Source organism: Rhinoderma darwinii, chromosome 10, assembly GCF_050947455.1.
Source record: "Rhinoderma darwinii isolate aRhiDar2 chromosome 10, aRhiDar2.hap1, whole genome shotgun sequence".
Taxonomy (NCBI): Eukaryota; Metazoa; Chordata; class Amphibia; order Anura; family Rhinodermatidae; genus Rhinoderma; species Rhinoderma darwinii.
In genome coordinates, this window is record NC_134696.1 from 81,625,869 (window position 1) to 81,639,406 (window position 13,538).

General features: G+C 42.9%; 1 protein-coding gene across 3 annotated transcripts in view; it reads left to right on the top strand.

The window, feature by feature from the left end:
- GRIK4 (glutamate ionotropic receptor kainate type subunit 4) overlaps positions 1-13,538 on the top strand; it is a 289,366-nt gene that overhangs the window by 174,353 nt on the left and 101,475 nt on the right. For all 3 annotated transcript variants that reach the window (XM_075840105.1, XM_075840106.1, XM_075840107.1), the window contains exon 6: positions 12,855-13,033. In XM_075840105.1, coding sequence (XP_075696220.1) covers positions 12,855-13,033 — 179 coding nt within the window. The remainder of the gene's footprint in view (positions 1-12,854; positions 13,034-13,538) is intronic.

Here is a 13,538-nt window from a genome sequence, read left to right on the forward strand (position 1 = left end):
TGCAGTTTTGAAAACGCACCATGTCAATTTATGCTGCGGAGACGCTGCTCTTATGTTGCAGGTTTTTCCTATTGAATTCAATGAGGAGGTAAAACCCGCAACAGTCTTGTGTTGCACCTTTTGTGGCTTAAATGCTGCGATTCCGCTGCAAAAATTACAAGTGAGAGAAAAAAAGCTATATTTTATTTGAAATGAATAAAAAAGCTTATACTTACCAACGGCCGTAGTCCTTGCGATACGATCCTTTATTCTGAGCACCTCCTGGGATGATGTTTCATCCCATGTAACTACTGCAGCCAATGAAAAGGCTGCAGCGGTCACATACACTACAGAGTCTTCCCAGGAGGCCGGGCTTCACTCAGAAGAGAGGGATGCAACGCCATAACTGTGACCGGGGTAAGTATAAACTTTTTTTTTTCCATTGCTGCAGGATTTCCACAGTGGATATGCCGCCCTAATAACTGTACCACAAATTTCAGATGTTTTTCGGACGCCCTGCGCGTTCCAGGGTGGATACACTGTGTAGTTTTATATAAACAAGTGAAAAAGAAGTCCATAGATATCAAAAAGGTTGGAAAAGTAGAAAATCTTTATTTTAAATCAACACATGAGAATCTAAAACAAGTCTTTATAATTGGATCAGAGTATAATACACTTTATCAGAAATATATATAAACAGTAAAAAGTATACAAAAAAATCACATATATATTATATCCCAAGCCAAGGAGATATTCAAAATGAAGAGTATATGTCAGGTGAAGTAGAAGATAGAGTAAGAGCTTACACCCAATAAGCATGATCAATGAAATGGGTATATAAAAAGCCTGACAGAACCTCCATGGTATGCTTACCCATATTTCCGTAGTATAGTGGTGTGACCCAGAAGATAAGGTAGCGCCCCGACGCGCGTTTTCGCGTATAGCTTTTTCAAGGGGTCATAGGGTTTTCAAGGGGGCCCCTTGAAAAAGCTATACGCGAAACGCGAGTCGGGGCGCTACCTTATCTTCTGGGTCACACCACTACACTACGGAAATATGGGTAAGCATACCATGGAGGTTCTGTCAGGCTTTTTATATACCCATTTCATTGATCATGCTTATTGGGTGTAAGCTCTTACTCTATCTTCTACTTCACCTGACATATACTCTTCATTTCGAATATCTCCTTGGCTTGGGATATAATATATATGTGATTTTTTTGTATACTTTTTACTGTTTATATATATTTCTGATAAAGTGTATTATACTCTGATCCAGTTATAAAGACTTGTTTTAGATTCTCATGTGTTGATTTAAAATAAAGATTTTCTACTTTTCCAACCTTTTTGATATGGACTTCTTTTTCTCTTGTTTATATATATGATTTGGAGTCTTTATCTTCAGTAAATGTAGTGGGTGGTTGTGATTTCTGCTTCCCACCCTGACATTCATGTGTCCTGTGAGACTTTTTTGTCTAATAACGGTGTAGTTTTATGCAGCGTATCCGCCTGGTGTGTTCCTACGCCAATGAGGTGAAGTATCTGCTCCAAAATCTGCACTAAAATCAGCACGATTTGGTTCAGATTTTCTGGCGGATTTCCATGTGGATTCTGGGCCGTATTTGCTGCTTAATATTCTGCAGCAAATCCGACCCGTGTGGATATACCCTTAGTGACATATGTAGTTGGGCTTTGTAAGTATTTGGTGCCATATGGTCCAAAGATTTTATTTCCAGACCAGAAGTGGGACCATCTGCAGACTTCCATATAATATTAAGGAGCACTTTAACAGAGCTATGGTTGTAGCCATATTACTGCTAGTATCATTTTGAAACTCTATTAATATATATTAAGCCACATTTAAATGAACGAAAAGTGTCCGCAAGACCAGGATTCCCCGTAGCTCAAGTAAACCGAACTTAGATTACTGTAGAACCATATGTTGAACTAAGGCCCTATTCACACGACAGGGATAGTCGGCCTTGTGACGGACGTTTATTCAACAGCCGTGACACGGCCTAAGTAAAACCAATAGACCCCAAATGGGGCTATTCACACGGACGATTTTTTGATGACCCAGTAAAGCAGGCCGTTAAAAACTGTCCTAATTTGGGCCTTTTTCACGGCTGCACGGCTCCCATAGAAGTCTATGGTGCCATGTAAGACATGGCTGTCACTTGGATCTGATCTGAGTGACGGCCATGCTTTCTGCCGCTAGCTCTCTCCTCCTCCTCACAGTGTGAAGTGCATGTGAGGAGAAGATTTTTTTGCTGCAGGTAGTGCCACAGCCCCCTTGTAGATAGCACCCCCAGTAGATGGCACCCCCCATCCCTGTAAATAGCACCACTGTAGCTCCTTGTGGGAGCGGAATCCCTCTGACCGGGGATTCCACTCCAGGAGAAGACCCTGACTTCACGATTCATATATAATCGACAGTGACACCAGGGACAACTCCTGAAGCGGATTCCCCATTCAGAGGGATTCCGCTTCTACAGTGGCTCTATCTACAGGGGGGTGCTACCTACAAGGGGGCTGTGTGACACTACCTACAGGGTGCTGTGTGACACTACCTACAGGGTGCTGTGTGGCACTACCTACAAGGGGGCTGTGCGGTACTACATACGAGGGGGCTGTGCGTCACTATCTACAGGGGCCTGTGTGGTAGTATCTACGGGGAGCACTGTGGCACTATCTACAGGGGGCTGTGTGGCACTATCTATAAGGGACTGTGTGCCAGTATCTACAGAGGGCAGTGTGTGGATTATTTACAGAAGGCAGTGTGTGGCATTATCTACAGGGGGCAGTGTGTGGCATTAAATTCATCAGTTTATAAAACGTACAGGGAAAAAACGGCTGTAAAACGGGTCAAAATCGGCCGTTAAAAATGGAAACACAGCCCGGAACAAAAACAGAACGGATGCAAAACGGCCGAGAAAAACGGACCAAAACAGCTGTTTTTATCGGCTGACACTCGGACCCTGTCGTGTGAATAGAGCTTTAGGCCCTGTTCACACGACAGGGTTTGCCGGCCGTGTGATGGCGTTTCAAAAAACGGCCATCACACGGCTGCAGTAGGAACAATAGACCCCAAATGGGGCTATTCACATGACCGATTTGGACATGGCTGTTTTCGGCCATTCTCTCGGCCGCCCGGCTCCCATAGAAGTCTATGAGGCCGGGTAATACACGGCCATCACTTGAATGTGCTCCAAGTGACGGCCGTGTATTCCGTCGCTTGCTCTCTCTCCTTCTCCTCCTCACAGTGTAAAGTGCATGTGAAGAGGAGGAGGGTATTTTTTTGCTCCATGTAGGAGCGGAATCCCCAATACCCGGCCACAGCTTCGGCAACACTGTGGCCGGGGATTGGGGATTCTGCTCCAGGTGAAGTCCCTAACTTCACCGTCCATATATGGACACAGTGACGTTAGGGACTTCTGAAGCGGAATCCCCGGCGATGTGGCCGGTGTTTCCGCTCCAGGAGAAGTCTTCACTTCACTGTCCATATACTTGAAGATAGGGGGGTGACTGTGTACAAGGGGGCTGTGTGGCATTACCTACAGGGGGGCTTTGTGGCATTGCTTACAGGGGGGCTGTGTGGCATTGCTTACAGGGGGGCTGTGTGGCATTACCTACAGGGGGGTTATGTGGCACTATCTACAGGGGGTCTGTGTGGCACCAACTACAAGGGGGCTGTGTGGCATTACCTACAGGGGGGCTCTGGCAGTATCTATAGAAGGTAGTGTGTGTAATTACCTACAGGGGACTGTGTGGCATTACCTACAAGAGGCTGTGTGGCATTACCTACGGGGGGCTGTGTGGCATTACCTACAAGGGGCTGTGTGGCATTACCTACAGCGGGCTGTGTGGCATTAACTACAAGGGGGGCTGTGTGGCACTACCTACAGTGGGGCTGGGGCAGTATCTACAGAGGGCAGTGTGTGGCAAAAAATGTACAAATTAAATTCATCCGATTTTTAAAAAGGACAGGGAAAAAAACGGATGCAAAACGGGTCAAAATCGGCTGTTAAAAACGGAAACCTGGCCCGCAACAGAAACGGAACTGATGCAAAATGGCTGGGAAAAACAGCCGACACTCCGACCCTCTCGTGTGAATAGAGCCTTAGTTCAATTCAATTAGTTCAACCTGAATGTGGCATTAGAAACGTGTTTATCTGCTCGATAGCAATATATTTTGAAGGTCAAGCCTTCCAGAGATGTAGTTTAGGTCAAAGCAGTACTGATTCACAAGGATTAGGCGGAATGAAAGTAAAAAATCTTTACTAATTAAGATAACGAACGTCTGCTTCCACAATACCCATCCCCTGCGGGCGTACTAAACCGAATTTAGATCACTATAGGGTTCTATGGTGATATAGGATCTGTTCAGTAGAACCGTGGGGGTCTGGGCCTTGCGTCAGTAATGTGTAACATAAAGCGTCTTAGAAAAAAGCACCCCGCTAATTAATTTGTGTCTGTAGGCTATAATGGAGGTCCTGGTAAGATTTATCTTAGAGTGTTATCCATTGTGATTGAAACCCGTTAAACATCAAGATCAATGGAGATCATGGGGTTATTATTTTCTTTTATTACTTGGGTTCTCAGCAGTTGCTGCTAGAATATGATTATTGACTATTTAATATTCTCATGGGTGACTATTTGTACTGTAATGTAATGATCTTGCAGATACCATCTATTGGACATTGTTATTAGGAATATACAGTTGTGTATACATGGCAATGATCTGCTGATGCTCATTCATTGGCTGATCGTATCGTTTATGCAGCACAAATTATTATTACTGATGGCAGCACATCTCCCTATGTAAACAGGAAGATGCGCTGCTGATATGATGGAAATGTATGGCGTCAGAGGGTCGGCCTCCTGGGATGACGCTTCATCCCATTTGTCTGCCGCTGCAGCCAATCACAGGCTGCAGCGGTCTCCTGGGATGAAACATCCCAGGATGCCGGCCTACTAGCAGGCCGGTTAATGCAGCAGTTTTCCGCAGCCGACATTCCAGGCGAAAACCTGCACAACAGTTTGGTGCACTTTTTCGCCCGTAATTCCTTGCGGCACACAGGGTGGATACGCTGCATGTTTTTACGCAGCGTATCCGCCCAGTGTGAACCCAGCCTTAGGCTGGATTCACACGAGCATGTTCGGTCCGTTAAGGACGGAACGTATTTTGGCCACAAGTCCCGGACCGAACACACTGCAGGGAGCCGGGCTCGTAGCATCATAGTTATGTACGACGCTAGGAGTCCCGGCCTCTCCGTGGAACTACTGTCCCGTACTGAAAACATGATTACAGTACGGGACAGTTGTCCTGCATCAAGGCAGGGACTCCTAGCATCGTACATAACTATGATGCTAGGAGCCCGGCTCCCTGCAGTGTGTTTGGTCCGGGACTTGCGGCCGAAATACGTTCCGTCCTTTACGGACCGAACATGCTCGTGTGAATACAGCCTTGGGGTTTGTTCACACGCAGTGACCAAAAACTTCTTAAAATACGGAGCGGTTTTCAAGGGAAAACAGCCTCTGATTTTCAGGCGGTTTTGAAGCTGAAAATGAAGCTTCTTTTAATTTGGCGCTTCTTTTGAGGCGTTTTTTATGCGTTTTTCATAGTGTTCAATGGAAAATCGGTTCCAAATAACGCCTCCAGAAGTAACATGCTTATTTTTTTTTACAGAGCGTCTTTTTATTCTACGTTTTTTAATACAGAAGCGTAAAAAGACGCCCCGTATGAACTAAATGCTGTTTTTCCCATTGATTTCAATGGGCATATGTTTGAAGGCGTTCAGCTTCCGTTTTTGCAGGCGTTTTTTGAGGCGTAATCACCACAAAATACGTCTGAAACCACTGCGTGTGAACATACCCTTAGACTCCGCACATCAAGTAGACCACATCTTAACGAGATATCCACAGGATAGGTGATAATTGCCTGATCACTGGGGGCCCCACTGCTGGGAGCCTAACTGATTACGAGATTGGTGGGTCCTAAACCGCCTGTTCCTCCTCACTGTTCGACCGCAGTGAGAAGGACATTGAATGGAAAGGTGAGTGGGGGTCCCAACGATGGGTCCTGTGGATAGGTGGTAATTGTCGATTCTGGGACAACCCTTTTAAGTTATGTATAGTTTTAATATGTTTGTCTGATAAATAAAGCAGAACATTGTGTGCACTTCTCATTCTCTACAGCCTTGTCCTTGTCTCTCTCTGGGTGTCATCTTCTTATTCCTACAGCACTCTATATAAATGTACCTCACTTACATATAGATACACACTGTTCAGTTTACTCATGTAAATTCTCCCTTTAGTTGTCGCCCTCATGTGCCTATAGGTATATCCATCCATTAATCTAATAATCATTTCTTCTTTAACAGAGGTGTAACGGACAGCGTAGGTTCAGTCTTGCTAAGATTTCCCATGTGCCATTTAAAAATGTTATCAGCTGTTTCCTATTGACTTCTTAGCAACAGACTACATAAAGAAAATTTTGTCAAAATTTCTTGTATTTAAAAATTTGACATAGTTACTAATAGGTTGACATAAGACACATGTCGATCAAGTGTCAATTTGTATTTCATTGCTAAGCAGAGAAGCAACTGACAGAATTTCAAATGTTTCAACTAGTAGGGTTCTCGCCAAAGAGGAATCCAGCCGCTGCTATGGGGCCCATGGTGAGAGGCGGGTCCTGCCTTGAACTCCTCCTGCTTCATGACAGAAGTAATAGCATTTTCCTGCAACCACCATTAGGGGGCGCCCAGTTCATAGAGATTTTTACAGATTTCATGTAGGTCAATAATAGCTGTATAATTTCATATACAGTGAGCTCCCCCTAGTGGGGGTTGCAGGTAGCCAGTGTTTTATTATGTACTGTTTGTAGGGGAGCAGGGGTGTAGAGCTGTATAGGAGGGATTAAAAATGTATTTATACCATAGCCTGGTGTAAATTGATAAAAATTATGGTGTTCAGGCTGAAAGCTATATTTATGAAGCACCTCCACTTTCTACTTAGAAAAGTGTTAGAAAACGTCCACCTTGTATTTTTTCATTTACACGTAGTGCACTCTGTATGCTGCAAATGAGGGAGATACTGGCATGCCACTTGCACAGGACATCAGTATAAACAGAGCTCTCCCCTATAAAGATCTGTTATGATATGATGGTACATATTAACTGGGGGTGGAGCTGATACTAAGTTTTGCTATGGGGCCTATGATTTCTGTGCATGCCCCTGCGAGCAAAAAATCTCCACCAACATTATTTGTATAGTCAGCAAATATAACTTTATATAAAAAAAATATCCATATGTTACTATGAAGCTGCTGCTGACAGATTTGTAAATTTTATTTCGAGGTGTACAGTATAGGGTAATTTAGTGAATGCTCTGCCCATCTAATTGATGGTACTATAACCCCTGCTGCTCACTTCATTAATATGAATACCAGATCCACATATCATATACTCATATGATAAACTGTCATATAAGCCACAATTAGAATAAAAATAAGGCCACAAAGATCTATCACCAGCAACTAACCAACTTGGTGATGGTTTCCAGACAGAAATTTTTTTTATTGTATTATGGGTAGAATAAAAGCAAACTAAGAGATAAGTCAAATCGGCAAAATGGGTGATGAAAATATATGATAAAAGTGCTAGATTTTACATTTGTTGACTATGAGGTCAGTGTGAATCAAAAGTGGAGCATCACTTTAAACTATGTTGCTCTAGGAACTGGTTTTGCAAAAGTCCTATTTCTGAAATTAAATAAGTAAAAGTGACATACATTATGGATCTCCTTTTTTCTATAATATTTTGCTCTTTACTCTACAGAGTAAAATTCACCCCACAAACAATACTATTATGTTGGTGTGAGACTCATTTTATTAGTTCTGATTTGTAACATAGATTTTTTTTTTACCTTAAGGGATAAGAAAGTTCAGCTTTGAAAATCTGTGTCTGTGTGTGAGGGCCACATCCAGTGGTCTGCATAGAATAGAGAGGGCCCCATTGCAAAAATGTAAATGGTACCACAATTACAGTGTTCAGTTTTCCAACCGGGACAGAAGGGTCTCGTTTTTTATCCTCCCTCCACGTCCTCCCCATGATCCTTGGGCCAGTTCCCCATTTCTATGCTTGCTAATAATATAGTTCCTCTAGAGAAGGGAGTACTGTACAGTTTCTCGCAATGCAATAGCCATCAGGGATGGGCCCCTTCTTTCATGGTTGGTACGCATGGATGGGTCTGGATAAAAAAAAAAATGTTGCACTTACCGACTTAAAGAAATTCCTACCTGTTGAAAGAAAAAAGCTTTGCAAGAGAGGTTGTATCATTTTTCTGAATATTAGAATGTGAGGTTCTTATAAAAAGAAAAAAAAAATTGTTAAAAAAAAAAAAAGTGTAAGGTATAGACCAAGCTTAATGTAATATTATAACGTGGATATATGGATATATATTTACCTTTACTAGAAAAAAATGGATGTCATGATCTCTTGGTAACATACAGACTCATAGTTAACAACCAATTTTTTATTTGACAAAAGTTACACATATGCTCACAATATAGTGGACAATGCCGGTGATAAAAATGATAAGTTTGCTACATGAATGTTAAGGTCTATTATGACATACTGCAGCTCTCCCGGGCCTTACATTAGCAATGCCTTGTCATCGTTGGTGGACTCTTTGAAGCATTTAGCCGGTTCCCTTCCACCTATTTCTCAGTGGAGATAGTTATACCAGACTGTACAATGTGATTTAAAGGGTAACTAAACTTCATTAAAAAACTTTTTACGTTATTGTGACATGTCAGAACTTTTTTTTTTGTGGGGGTCTAAGCACTGAGACCCCCACAACTAGCTAAAATGAAGTGGCAGAGGCGCTCCGTTGAGTCCAGTGCCACTTTAGTTTCTGAAGGCCGTCCTCAAAATGCAGAGTGAACGGTGTACGTGCACATAGACTTTATCAGAAACTAAGTGGCACAGCGCTCATCCAAGAGCTTCTGCCGTTCCTTTTTTAGCGATCGGTGAGGGTCTCAGTGCTCAGACCCCCATCAGAATTTCTGACGTTTCACTATGATGTGACAAGTTTTTTTAAAAGTTTAGTTAGCCTTTAATAATGTACTGTAAGGGAGTGTCAATGATTGGCTCATATCTGCTCTTGTTCCACCATTTTTGTAAAAGGATGCCTGCTGCTGCCAAGCTTGCCTAAAAAGTGCATGCAAACAATACTACTTACTGAGGACTATCATTTAATGGTTTTCATGCTGCCCCTAAAACCTTAAAGAACGCAGCTGTTTTCGCCCTGAGGACACACCAGTTTTTTGGTTTTTTGTTTTTTTTTTTCATTGTCTAATTCCAAGAGCCATAACTTTTTACGTTTCTGCCAACGTAGCTGTGCAAGGGCTTATGTTTTGCGGGACAAGATATATTTTTAAGAGGTACCACTTTGGGGTAGCTATGAGTCATTGATAAAGTATTATAAAACATTTTTGGGGGATAACAAAACAGCAATTATGTAAAGGATCTGCCAGGCACAGCGGGGTTAACTCCCAGAACTAATCAGTCAGCACCTGAGAATACATCCCTGAGACTGACTCCTGCTTCCACCATTCAGGCTGGCAGGCTTAGGAGTGGGAGAGCCTATCGTAACCTGGCCAGACTCAGCTAGCTCCCGCCCTCGGTCTATTTAAGCCTGCACTTCCTGTCCCTCGGGGCTTGTTATTATGTAATGGCAGGGGGTAGGGAGACGGACAAGTGAGCCCTAATCTACCCGCCACTCTGTCCCTGCCTACTTGCAACGACCCGCCCTAGGCGACGGGGTACAACTGGGCGGCGGTCCCTGCGCTCAGTAAGTGCACGACAAACACGACAAACATACAAGGAACACAAGCAAGGAAAAGGGGCCGTTGCCCACGGCAACACCGTGAGCAACCAGAGTGGTGAACGAGCCGAGTCAAGCCAGGAGTGTGCGAGGTACAAAACGAAAAGCAAAAGAGTAGTCGGTAAGCCAGGGTCGGTATGGAGCAGGATCAAAAATAGCAGGAGCTGTAGCTGGGCCAGGAACCACAAGGAAAGAAACAAAGGCAATAACAAGCACCGAGGGACAGGAAGTGCAGGCTTAAATAGACCGAGGGCGGGAGCTAGCTGAGTCTGGCCAGGTTACGATAGGCTCTCCCACTCCTAAGCCTGCCAGCCTGAATGGTGGAAGCAGGAGTCAGTCTCAGGGATGTATTCTCAGGTGCTGACTGATTAGTTCTGGGAGTTAACCCCGCTGTGCCTGGCAGATCCTTTACAAATTATTCCTTTTCTTTGTTTTACTTTTGTCACGCCATTCATCGTACGATATAAATAACATTTTTACTCTATTCTACAGGTCGTTATATTTACACTGATACCAGATATGTACTTTTTTTTTTTTTTTATATTTTACACAATAAAAACAGTTTTCCTAGAAAAACATTTTTTGAGAGCGGTAACTTTTTTTTATTTTTCCGTCGCCGTAGTTTTATGAGGGCTTGTTTTTTTTGCAAGATGAGTTACATTTTTCAGTGGGAACATTTTGGGGTACATATAAATTAAAATTCCTCCAAAAATTTTTTAAGGGGGTTTATAGAAAAAAAACCCGGATATTCTACCATTGTTTTTTACAATTTTCTTTGCATCTTTCACCTCTTAACTTTATTTAAAGGGGTCATTACAAATGTGGCGATACCAAATATGATAATTGCACTAAAAGTGTATTTTTAATGGAGGAAAATGAATTTGATTGATTTCTTGCTTTAAAGAGGCTCTGTCACCAGATTATAAGTGCCCTATCTCCTACATAATGTGATTGGCGCTGTAATGTAGATAACAACAGTGATTTTTATTTTGAAAAATATTTTTAGCAAGTTATGAACAATTTTAGATTTATGCTAATTCGTTTCGTAATAGACAACTGGGTGTTTTTTTAACTTTTTACCAACTGGGCATCATACACTTCTCATCATTCCAGCCCAGCTGGTTTCACTGCACACACAGCGTGATCTCCCTATGACTGACAGCACAGCGTGATCTCGCGAGATGATGCTGTGCTGTCACTTACTTATACATTAACTTTACCAAAGTGTCTTGAGAGGGAATAGACATTGCCTCCAGCCAGGATGCGAGGTCTATTCACACTGCCGACACTTCGGTAAAGTTTCTGTGGAACTTAATCATAGCACATCGTGATCTCGCGAGATCACGATGTGCTGTGTGAGTAAGTCCCACAGGAACTTTACCGAAGTGTTAGGAGTGTGAATAGACCTCGCATCCTGGCTGAAGGCAATGTCCATTCACTCTCAAGACACTTCGGTGTTAATGTGTGAGTAAGTGACAGCAGAGCGTGATCTCGCGAGATCACGCTGTGCTGTCATTCACAGGGAGATCACGCTGTGTGTGCAGTGAAACCAGCTGGGCTGGAACGATGAGAAGTATATGACGCTGATTGGTCAGCGCCATACACTTCTCTTTACAACTCCCAGTTGGTAAAAAGTTATCTAATAGTTGTCTATTAATAAACGAATTCGCATAAATCTAAAATTGTTCATAACTTGCTCAAAATTTATCGTTTTTGAAAAGAAAAACCACTGTTATCTACATTACAGCGGCGATCAGATTATGTAGCCGTTTTTTTTTTAGTCCTACTACAGGGCTTGAATGTGCAATCTTCTGATCACTTTAATAATATACTGCAAAACTTTTGTATTGCAGTGTATTATTGCCTCTCAGGCACGTACACGTGTCAGATATGTTAGGCCAACAGCTGCCAGGACAACCCATTAACGCCAATGGGGTGACAGAGGGAGCCCTCTCCTTCTGTCTAACCACTTAGATGCCATGGTTGCTATTGACCACAGAATCTAAGGTGTTAAACGGCCGAAATCTGAGTTATCTCCGATTCCAACCATTACAGTGGGATGTTGGCTATTTTTTACAGCCGACACCCACTCTTTCTACCCCCTACACATAATACTGTCATTACTAAGACGGAGCACTCTGCACCCTCTTAAAGAATGATCTCTACTTTCTGGTTCAAATACAGGAGGAAGCAGCTAAAATGGTGAAGAGCTCTCAGTATTACAGTATTATGTGCAGAGTGCATGCAGTGGGCAGAGCAGGAAGTCTGTAAGGTACAGCTTCAACCAATAGCTGCAGAGCAAGGAGTGATGTCAGAGAGGGAGGCGCCATTTTGGCAACTTCTCCTGTACAGCCCAGTAACATGCAGCAATATTTGTCACCTTTAAGGACCTATAGTGTACACCTTGAAAACTAGCATTTTGTGGACCTGAGAGAAAGATTTAAAGGGGTTTTCCACCTTCTGACAACTGATGTATATCATCAGTGCAGTATATCATCAGTGCAGATCCGCTCCAGGGGCCTGTGGGCACCGGATGTTATGGCACATAATGCTATGTACGGAGCCCCGGAAGCAGTTGGCTCCGGACATAGCATAGTGGCCGTGCTGCAGAACTGCAGGTCCGCTCCTATTCACTTGAATAGGAGCAGAGCTGCAGTACTGCAGCTCGGCCGCTATTCCGTGGCCGGAGCAAACTGCTTCCGACATGTACATCCGGTGCATGGAGGCACCGGACCAGCTGATCTGTGCAGGGTCCAGGTGTCTGACCCCCACAGATCATGTACTGATGACCTATCCAGTGGATAGGTCATCAGTTGTCAAAAGGTGGAAAACCCCTTTAATGTCTCTATTATGTTACATGACCATAATAGCTCCATTTTACTAATTCAAAAATTTGCCTAAACACCTTAATCTTGAATTAGATTTTTTTTTTTGTTGGGTTTGTAATACAATGCCTATACTTGATAATAACAAGAGATTCAATTTCAGGTCTTCTGAATCTTGAAAAGCTCCTTCGCCAGTTTCTGATTTCCAAGGACTGTCTTTCAGTCAGGATGCTTGATGACACCTGGGATCCAACACCTCTTTTAAAGGAAATTCGTGATGACAAGACCAGCACTATTATTATTCATGCTAATGCATCAATGTCCCACACAATTCTGATGAAGGTACTTTGTGGCATAAATATCCATCCATCAAACTTATATAACAGGAGTCCTGTACCAAAAACTGTTAATTCAGCTATAAATGACATTGCCAGGTGTAACTATAGCATACTGCTCCTGTCCTTGAGTGTTCTCTGACTTCTAAGCTTTAGTGGGTCAGCACTCTACCATTGACTCCAATTATAGTAGTTGGTATATTACTACATTTTGCAGTGTTTTGATTTTGTTTTTTGTTGTTTTTCTACTTACCTGAAGCTTTCATTTTGGTGACAGATCTGATTGATCTGTTCTCTTTTTGTGTGTTATAATGTTTGAGATCCTTTTACTATGAAGACCCCCTTTCCTGCATGACAAAAATTGGACACCATTAATAGGAGAGATTAGAAAATGTAGCGTTAGTGTGCCTGTACATGTAGCCGCCGTGCAGCGTTTGTGTGCAAAGATCCATGTGGTAAAGCTCTACGTGGCAATTTGCGGTAAAACTACCACTATGTATACATGTATCCTA